A 10,442-nucleotide genomic window follows, 5' to 3' on the forward strand; every position below is an offset into this window, starting at 1 on the left:
GAATTCAGGCGAAGTATGCAGTGATCAAAGAGAAGGATAAAGAGTTGCTCTACAGAAAGTTCAAAGATGGCTCGAGAATTCCAGTGATGCCTGACGAGTTATTCAGGGATACCATTGTATACCTGCATGAGATGTATGGTCATATTGGAGCCCACAAATTGGAGGCAGTATTTAAGAGACTTTATTACTCGCCAAACATCGTAAAAACTACACGGATTATTACAAGTGAGTGTATTACTTGTCGAAAAACCAAAGGCTATAGCGAGAAGAAGCGCTTGCAATTTTCTCAAATTGAGGCGTTCAACATAGCGGACGTCATCTCGGCGGACCTATGTGGACCAATCGCGAATGAGCAAGGAGAACCAAAGTACATGTTTGTAGCTAAGTGCGTTTTTACTGGCAAAGTTTGGATAATTCCATTGGAGTCGATTCCAGCTGAGACAGTTGTGCACGCTATGGAGTTAGTACTAGAAGATATCGAGAAGCTCGGTCATAAAGTTCGTAAAGTGATCACGGACAATGGCACTCAGTTTAGAAGCGAAAGCTGGAATGAGATGCTCAAAGCTAATGGCGTAAAAGTAGGCCATACGACGACGTACAATCCGCAGTCATCACTGGTTGAGCGCACGATGCGCATAATTGGTGATAGATTGCGAGCAAAGTTAAACAATGAGCCGGAAAATGATGAGTATACTCACCACGGTTGGCATGTACATGTTAAGAAAATTGAGTCGGAGATAAACAACACCCCTACTGAGTATGGCATAAAACCGAATGAGGTATGGGGCATCGAAGATGAGTTTTCTGCCAACATGCCAACCAAGTTGGCTAAGTTAAATTCGAAATACCTGCTCAAGAAGCTGCAGCAGGACATGTTAGAAAAGAATCCTAAATCTGTGACTAGCGAGACGCTCATGGAAAAACCCATTGAGCTCTCAAACCTGATAAGAGACGAAGATGGTTATTATTGGGCTGCTGTAGATGGAGCTTGCTCCAATAATGGCTCCAGTGATGCCATCGCAGGTATAGGGGTGGCTTGGACTCCTAACGGAGAATTCAACATTTCTGAAAGAATTGACCACCCTAGGTACCGAAATACCAACAATTTAGCTGAGGCGGTAGCTCTGAGTAAAGCTATGAAGGTGTTGCTTAAGTTAGGTGCAAGACGCGCGAAAATTTTTTCTGATTCGTGCTATTTAACAACCGCGATTAATTATAACGTTGAGAAGTGGAAAATCAACAGCTGGAAGAATGCGAGTCGAAAACCAGTTGTGCACCGCGAAATTTTTCAAGAAATTTTAGAATTGAAAGAAAAATTTGAGAAGTTTGAATTGAAGCACACCCCCGCGAGAAGCTTTGATCGTAATAATCATGCAGCTGATAAGCTTGCACGTAAGGCAGTGTATACCCAAGAATTAGTAGACCTACGGGTTGATGAAATGACTGAGCAGCAGGCGTTAATTTCATACATTAGGGAGAGAAGAAAGCTACAGAGATCTAGAGACGAAGTAGCATTTTACAAACTTAAGGGTGACCCCATTTGTTACGAGGAGGGGGAACTAGTTATGCTCACAGAGCACCGGCAGAGCTCCTACGACAAAGGGGTCTCGAAAAAGCTGTTTCCCAAGCGTTTTGGACCTTACATGGTCATGAAACACGTTGGTGATAACGCGTACCGAGTGAGAAGCATCGCTAATGAGTCTGATGAACAAATCGTAAATGCCAGACAAATGACGATCTATTTGAGTTTAGAACAACAAGAGAAGCTCAAAAATGACCCTAAGTTACAGTCAAAAACCGATAATAGGCCCCTAATTGAGAAAATAAGAGAAAAAGTAACGCCGAAGGAAATCGAGAAGTCAGAAATTGAGGAAGAGGTCGAAGAAGAGGTCACTGACCTTAAAATACATGATCAAGTCGCGGAAAGAGCAGCTAGGCTACTGGCTAGAGAAATGCGTAAAAAAGAACTCGAAGAGGTTGAGAAAAATAAAAGTAAGAAACTGCAGGAATTTCAGAGACTCAAAAAACATGCGAGATGCAAGTTGGATGATAAAGAGAATGAAAAAATCGAAGACTGTATAAAAAAAGCTGTTAATTTGAGTAAAAAAGCTGGAGAAATTATTGAAAATGCGAAAAAGAAAGATAAAGAGAGAAAGCGTACGAAAATTTTAAAGCCAGGTGAGACGCCACCAGGATCAGCTGATCCTGATTACGTACCTCCAACGAGCATGAAAAGACGAAAAAAGAAAACAGCTAATTTTATTGCGTTAGAAAAATTGGAGTCGCATCACCGGATAAATTTCGTCGAGCTGTATTTAAATTACGATGATATTGCGAGGTAGAGTCGTTGATTGAGTAGCTGGAGGTCCAGACATTGCTCTGCAGTGTCAAAACCTGTAAATTTTTTTTTTAACCTGTAAACAATTTATTTTATTCAAAAATTACTCGTGGAAATGTTTTAATCGGTTTTATTACATGAGAATTGGGCGAACGAAAGCGAGAGTGTTTTTACCCGAGCAGCCTACGAGCTATAGGAAAAGAGTACTGTAAGCGAGTAGGCGGGGGGTGGTTAGACACGCCGCACAACGAGAACGAAGCGAGAACGGCTCTCCGCACCGTGTTACTACGAGCAGCAAGCATTTATGCGTACTAGCGAGTAGGCGCGGGGTAGAGGTAAACCGAACCCAACGAGAACGAAAAGGAACGGCTCCCCTCGTACCATTGCAACGAAGCAAAGAGTCGTTTTGCGTGTAAGCGAGTAGGCGGGGAGTGGTTACGAGCAGAATACGACGAGCCGGTTGCATTGTAACAGGCAACCAACTGATAAGAAAAATATTTCGATCGAATGAAAAGGCAGATGGTTTGGCTATTGTGTTTTGCGTTGAGTTGTGAAATATGTCGAAATATGCTTGATTGTTGAAATGTGAATTTTTTTCGTGATTTTTTGGCAATTATTACGGTAAATTGCGATCGGTCGTGAATAAAAAGTAATTTTTCGTGTTCGTGATTGTATTTGCGGTTGGATTAAGGTGAGAAATTTTGAAATACGGTGATTTTTCGCGAAATGAGCAGCTTCGTGCATGTTTGATGTTGGAAGATTTTGTAGCAGAAATATTCTTGCCGAAATTTGAGTAAGTCCAGTTTAAAATAATATTAATACGCGGTTTTCTATGTTCATAGCCGAGAAGTATTGTGTTTCGTATATCTGGAGCGTGTAATTAGCTGAAAATCGTGGGAATTTCAAAAATCGAGAAGCTCTCGTCGCGTGTGCCTGGTAGGTTGAAAGTACATAACCACGTGTGTAAATAATTAAGCTCGGTGCTTTTAAATAGTAATTTAATGTATTGTTGCGTAGCTAAAAGAACAAAACGAGCAGCAACGTGGTGAAAGTTGAGGTTGGAAATTCCTTTGAGTTGCCAGAAAGTTTTTCTCGATTAGTAATTGCGACTTTGGTTGGACGAAGCTTTTATCGGAAAGGTAAGAGAAGCAATTGGGTAGCTTTCACAGTCAGAATACGTTACCATAAAATGTGTATACGAGTATAAACATGTAGAATATGTGTTGGTACTAATTTCGTTCGGTCACCTGTTTCAGCTGAAGTATTTGACGTTATTATTGAATTCTGATTCGTGTGACGAAGATTTTTGACGCTGAAAAATAGGTGAGTTAAAATTGGAGTAATTCGAGCACAATTATTCAGAACTATGAGTAGCGTAATAGATGTATACATGTGTAAATTTTCGAGTAGCTAACTTGATGCATTTTTTGTGAGAAGAAAACTTACCTATACTTGTTCAACTGTTCGCAGCTATTTTTTGACTTAAGAAGATGGCGACGAAAGGCGATAAGCCGCAGCAACCTGATTGGGATGATACCGACGAGAGTAGCGATTCTGAAAGCGATTCGGAGACGGAAGCCACACATTATAGAATTTTTCGGTGTCAGATATGTGGTAAGCCGATCGGTGAAGGGCCGAAAAAGAAAAAATCGAATACGACGGCGTTCGCGGTCTCGTGTGGGCACCAGTTTCACAAAAAGTGCCTGAAGAAAAAGAAAGCAGAGTTACCGTGCGATTGCTTAGTTACTGGCTGCCGGAAAAATGGCAGAGTCGATCCCGAGACGTGGCGGAAATTACGCGGCGGTACTACCGAGGTGTCGAAATGCGCTGAAGAAGAAAAGGATTCCTTGCGCGAGCGGTTAGTAAAAGAAATGCGGCAAAACACCTTGCTGATTGAGCAAAACGAGTCGCTGATTCAGTCGTCAAGAGAGTCGCCGCGTGCTGAAGCCGAGCAAATTCGAGTTGAGTTAAACTGCGCAAAAACCGAAATAGAGCAGCTTAAGGCGGAATTAGCAGAGGTACAGCAAAGAGCTGCGACGTTGGTGGTACAGAACGATGCGCTGTTGCTCGCGAGTCAAGGCCCAAGAGAATGGTCAATCGAGGAACTCTCTGAGGAGGCTTTTGCAGCCGAGGCGGAGAGACGTGGTTTCGAGGCATCGCTAGACAGACGTAAGTGTAAAATTTGAGTAGCGCGAAGACGATGTAGAATGGTCGCGGTGAGCAATTTTTAATGTGCTTTTCGTGTTTTCGTTTTGTTTGAACAGTAAATCGAGAAGAACGCGACCGGCGCTACCGGCAGTTTGCAAGCAAGATCGAAGAGAATGGCATGGACTTTGAGCAGGCGCTGCGAGCAATTGACCGCCAACGATTGTTTACGCAAGTGGACAGTGCGCGTATGATGGTGTTAATCGATGTTGACAGAGAGGCGTTGGACAAAGAAGTTAGATTATCAGAGGTTCTCGATGGAATTAGCGTGCTACCGTCATTGACAGGTATGAGTTTGAGTAACGCTGAGTCGCAAAATATGAGTAGTCGATATATCACGCTGGGTATTTCTTTTTTAGGTATCGAGCAGCCGACGATGCAAAGGATGATTGAACTCAATAGACGTCTCGAGCAGCTCGAAATTAGCTATGATGACGTGTTCGATGTAGTCAACGACGAGGCGGAACGAGCTCGCTTAGAAGCGAGGAAGTCGCTGCAAAAGAAGAAACAAACGACAAAAGTAGCGGTAAAGAACGCGACCGAGAAGCCTCAAAAGTCGGACGAGAAACCAACGACGTCGAAAGAGAAGCGGTCTTCGGTCCCGAATACACCAGACGTAAACCTGGACGGAATCGAGACGGACGGTAAGAGTAACGATGGTGAAAGCCCTCGACCTGACGATGAGAGTGCGAAAAGAGAGACACGTAAAAGATCGAGTACAGAGTCGTCCAAATAAGGTACTGTAACCCGGGTATGTCAGACTCCCATTTTGTTCCTCACGAAAAAAAATTGTTGTTTTTCGATTCAAGGTTTTTATGATGGAATTTCTGGCATAGAATGAAAGTAATCATTGAATTAAAGCACATGCTGTGAATTTCACACAATTTTAAACTATTTTTAACCCAAAAATGAAGTGCTGAAAAATGACTGAAATTCAAAACAATTAAATGTACTTCAATTGATACATGTAGCATACCATTGGAAAGCTCGTTCAATTCTCTTTCAAAGATGTTATTATGAAAAAGTTGTAAAAGTGCACGGTTTTGAAGATATACGCGGTTAAAGTTTGCCGAATTCCCATATACTGCAATGCTAAGTTCGTCAAACCAGGAACAAAATGGCCGTCTGACATACCTGGGTTATAGTTCCCTAGTCCAAAGAGAGCTCATCGCCGAAAAGCCCTAAGCTAGAGGACGTTATTCCTGATTCAGTTATTTATGCTTCGCTGAAAATTTGTTTAGAAAGAGCAGCGCGAGGTGACCTTAAAGAAAGAATTCAAGGGATACTCGACTCATACAGCGAAACGTCAACGGTAAAGACTGAGACGCCTCAAGATTCCGAAAACGTAGTCAAAAAATCGATACTCGAGGCGCGGGTGAAAGATCAAGAGCGCACGCCGAATACTCCGGCGTCCGATTCAGCGAGTCGATCGCAGCGAAGCACGAGCGAGTCACGGAGGCGCGATACGAGCACGGGTGACTCCTCGTCAAAAAAGACAGACGTGTCGAGTAGCTCACGTGGATCAAGAGTAAGCAGCGTCGAGTCAATCGAAAAGAAGCGATCGTCTTCGGGTAGCTCGTCCAGCGATTCGGATTCAGATTCGTCCGAGTCAACGCCACCGAAGAAGTCTAGAAAGTCGAAATCGTCAAGAAAGCGAGCAGCGGCGAAACGCAAGTCAACTTCGAAGAATAAAGCGTCACCGAAGAAGAAAAAGGTTACGTCGACAAAAAAGAAACCGGCGACAAAACGTAAACCGGCGACGACGAAACCGACGGTAAAGCGTAAACTCCCAGTAGCGAAAGACGAGACGCCGGAAATACCGCCTGAAGGAGTGAAAACTCGTAGCCAGACGCGAAGCGAGTCGAAATCGGTAGAGGAAGGTGAAGTTACCCAATCTAGCCAAGAGACGCTCGAGCTTGCGGCAGATGCGAGTGAATTTGAGGAGCAGCCCGAATCAAGACCACCGTTAGCGAACGTACCGGCACCCGAGCAGCCGCCGCCCCCGAGCCCAGAGCGAGTTCTCCAGGACCAGCAGCCTGGTCTAGCGCAGTTAACGCCGTGCGAACGGGCGCAGCGCGCCTTTCAAGAACGAGAGCGCGAGTTTAGACGAAACATGGAAATAGCGTTGCGACATCACGACCGAGAAGCCGCTAGAGTACGTGAAGGAAGAATGGATCTCGGACCGATAGAGGATTATTTCGAGCCGCTGGAAAATTGCCCGCCACCACCAGCGCCAGTATGGCTGATGGCCGAGTTCCGGTACGAGCAGCGCGGTGAGAGATACGTTCGAGGTATGTTTTTCCCGGTCACGCGCGACACGATTCAACAGTCGATGCAGAGCCGAGGAATTTTGATCAACAATGAGTTAACAGTACGAGATGACTTGTATTATCAGAGAGACAGCGGGGCTTGGATTCTGGGTCGCGTATACCGTGGAGGCGCTACGTATTACGTAATAAACTCGTTCGTCGTCATCGGAGATGCTCTCGCGCATGCGGTGGTAAGTGAGGTGATCTACCAAAACGTAGCGGCGAGAAGAGCGTGGAGCGTGCACCCGCTCGCGGGCTCACGAATCCCAACTACCACCATGTGCAGAAACCTACGAAGCTTGGTCCAGCGGGCGCCGCAGCGAGTGGTGATGTCGGCGGGGCAGTTTTGCATGGAGTCGCAGACGTTCGAAATCGTAACCGAGAGAATCCTCGAACTTTGGCGCGCGCTGCATCGGCGGGGTACGCGACACATTTTGATGGTGCCTCCGCTGACGTGGCCGCACTGTCCGGAAATACGCGTCCGATTACGGGATTTTCTACGGCAGGGACCGACGAGAGCAGAGTTCGATGGTAGATACGTATATATGGAGGCATTAGAAGAAACGATCGAGAGATGCCCTCCAGCGACGTTCCGTGGTGAGACGCCGTATTTAAACGAGCACCAAGCGTCGGAGGCTTTAGTCAGGATATTTGAATATGCAACGGTCGAGCGGAGATGGGGATACGGTCAATTTCCGCGGGAGCAGGATCCGCCGCGTCCGGTGGAGCAGCTCCAAGCAAACCAACTTCAACGTATCGAGGAGATGTTGAGGCAAGACCGTGCAGCCTTGGTGGCACATGAACGAAGGAATGTCCGCGAGCAGCTGGAACGAGAAGTACACGAGAGAGAGCTGATCGAGAGAGTGCAGCGCCAGATGAGACACCTTCCTGGCGCCGATCGTCAACTACTGCCAGAGCGAGCCGCGCAGTTGGTCAACGAGGTGAACCGACAGATGCCTGAGCCGCCGCAGCAGCCGCAAGCTGGACCGAGTCGCCAGCAGCCGGCACAAGAAGGAAGACAGTTACAGGTGGCTATACCACGAGCACCTGGATTGGCCGGATTTGGACGAGGTCGCGGCAGGCTGGCGGAGAGACGCGAGCGGATGCGATTGGAGGCGGAGGAGGAAAGAAGAAATCCTCAGAACGATCAGGATCAGAACGATGGCGGAGAAGCCCGCTAAGATATGCGGTTAGTACTTACCACGTCGAAGGAGTCGCCTCTAATTGTTTAATCTTGTTGCATTTTTCCGAGTAGAGGGAGTTCCTAATTTTGTAATTTTTTTTTCTCCTGATGTCGTATTTTTATTATTTCTCGATTGTGGTCTCAATTTTTTAATTATTGTTGTTTATTTTCTGATGTAATTACGAGTAAGCTCCTCGAGGAAAAGAGAATTTTTCGAGCAGAGCAGTTTTTTTTTGGTATTTGTTGTTTATACTATTGTTTTGTTGTTTTTTGTTTTTTACCATTTGCCAAATTAAAAGATGAAGTTTTGTTTATTGAATTTTGAGGCGTGCTAATAAGTAGAGTATGCCGAAATGTAAATAAGTGTGAATTTTTGTGTGAATTTGTGCAGGCAAATGAGTAGCAATGTTTTTTTTGTGTATTGTTTGTTGGAATTAATTAAGACCATTGAGTAGCCAAACATACGAGGTGAAATTAAATCTGCTGTGATAAATAAAATAAAAACTTACGTGTTGAAATAGACGGTGTTTTTATTTGTTGCGAGTATCACCATTCAAGAAGTTGAGTATTGGAATAACGATCTTGGGTAGCTCGAGACTACCTCAGAGGTACCTGTGAAAAGAAAAACGAAGAACAAAGTACAAAGTTTTTCTTTAATTTAAGCAATAAAGAAGTAAAAATATTACGTCCCGTGGTAGGTATCGACGAGTAGATCGGAGCAATCTCATGAGTAACTTGAAATGATCGTGAATAGCTTGAGGTAGTCATGTGAGCAGCTGGAATTGAGACGTTTAAACTGGTCCAGACGTGTCGAGTGCCAGCATCTGTGAAAATAAAGAGTTAGCACTCTGAGGTAAATTATGAGTAGAGATATGAGTAGTTACCTGAGTCTGGCTCCAGTGAGAAGAATTCCAGCGAGAATCTGAAACAGAAAGAAGAAAGAGCAAGATTAATGAGAAGCTCACCTGAGTAGCTACACAGGTTCCAGTTCAGATTCGTGAAGCGCTCCAGGGCTCCAGTCAAGATCCGGTCCAAGGATGGTGTATAATTAAGGTTAACATAGTAATGTAATTAGATTATGATTTCATATAAACATGTGTAGATATGTTAATCTTAAGTTCGCGTATTGTTACAAGATTCTGCACAAGTAGCCAGATAGGGTCTGATAGGGTCTTAGGACGAGTAGGCCACATCTGTGATACGAGGCGGAGCAGGGGGAGCCCAAGTACTCTACGAGACGCTGAGTAGGCCTCTTTTAGGCTGCGTATCCAGACGGGCCCCCGAGCTATACCCAGCCGGGGCATTATGTAGAGGGTACTTGGGACTCCATGTTACCACTCTACAGTGGTAATTTGATGCCCAGGCAGGCGGCAACACTGCAACCAGTACAGCGCCATCTGGTGTACTGGTTCAGTGGAGACGACGGCCGAGATTGCCGAAGCGAGCCGCCTTGCAGTTTTCTAACCATCTTCATAAAGAGTAGTAATAAGTTTAACGCTGGCTTATGCCAACTCTGTCTGTTAGGAAACGCCTTTATTCCCAGCAGAATCTTTCGTGTAACCGAATGGTATTGAATAGTTATCGTAGTAACGTTCTTATTCACTGTACATCAAATGAGAGATATAAATATATGGTGAAACGTATGTATTTGTGTTGATCATTGATTTACGACGAGTTGTGGAGAGTAGTAGTTGGGTAGACTGAGATAGGTATTTATACCTTGTGGGTTCAGTGTTCTATACGAACTGGGTTGTTTTAGGGTTAAGGTACCAGGTGGCATAAGTAAGACTTTTCCCCTAAACCATAAGAACCCCCTGTTTTACCCTAACAGCCAACTTGGTGGTATCTCGATGAATAGATTACGTACGTTTGTAACTCGCTCATCGTTCAGGTATCCGTTTGATAGAAGGAAATTGACATTTCATCCAAGGTACCTATAATAAAAAGATGTAAGAGTAGTTTCATTTTTCATTACAGATTGAAAAATTTCATTTGATAAAAAGATTATCGCCATTGAATCCAAGGGATCTAAATAGGTATAAACTCGTATTAAAATTTTTCTTTTACCTGTTTCATGATTTCAATTAGGCACATGAAATGACTTGGCGTCCACGATTTGAAGATGAGGAAGGTGCTACAGTGCATTGGTAAGATTTTTGTTAGACTTTATTTTAAAAATTGAATAAAGGTAAATCGGTACCGTAGAGTGGGGGGGGGAGGGATAACGACCACTTTGATTTTTATAACGAAATCATTCTCTAGAACTCCTAGCGTTTGTTGTACGAACTCACCAATAGTCTCAATCGAAGGATATCTATGAGTTGATCATCCTGCCTTTTAATAAGATTTTGTAAAACTTTTTTTCAAAAAATAAAAAAATTGAAATTTTTGAAACTGGAATTATACT

At 44.2% G+C, this 10,442-nt stretch overlaps 1 protein-coding gene across 1 annotated transcript; it reads left to right on the forward strand.

Moving 5' to 3' along the window:
- Window positions 1-1,475: 1,475 nt before the first annotated feature.
- On the forward strand, window positions 1,476-5,288 carry LOC135833000 (M protein, serotype 2.2-like). The gene is made up of 6 exons (XM_065346582.1): window positions 1,476-3,274; window positions 3,356-3,477; window positions 3,595-3,661; window positions 3,809-4,507; window positions 4,603-4,830; window positions 4,903-5,288. Exons 4-6 carry the CDS (start codon window positions 3,829-3,831, stop codon window positions 5,277-5,279), a joined length of 1,284 nt encoding a protein of 427 aa, XP_065202654.1. The 5' UTR covers window positions 1,476-3,274; window positions 3,356-3,477; window positions 3,595-3,661; window positions 3,809-3,828; the 3' UTR covers window positions 5,280-5,288.
- Window positions 5,289-10,442: the final 5,154 nt, after the last annotated feature.

This window comes from Planococcus citri, chromosome 1 (assembly GCF_950023065.1).
Source record: "Planococcus citri chromosome 1, ihPlaCitr1.1, whole genome shotgun sequence".
Lineage (NCBI taxonomy): Eukaryota > Metazoa > Arthropoda > Insecta > Hemiptera > Pseudococcidae > Planococcus > Planococcus citri.

What these genes read in the sequence shown, in the direction of transcription:
- LOC135833000 (XM_065346582.1), top strand. Translation starts at nt 3,829, where the DNA reads ATGGCGACGAAAGGCGATAAGCCGCAGCAACCTGATTGGGATGATACC. An exon ending in CGAGGCATCGCTAGACAGAC is followed by an intron (nt 4,508 to 4,602) that starts GTAAGTGTAAAA and finishes TTGTTTGAACAG; the next exon opens with TAAATCGAGAAGAACGCGAC. An exon ending in CGTGCTACCGTCATTGACAG is followed by an intron (nt 4,831 to 4,902) that starts GTATGAGTTTGA and finishes TTTCTTTTTTAG; the next exon opens with GTATCGAGCAGCCGACGATG.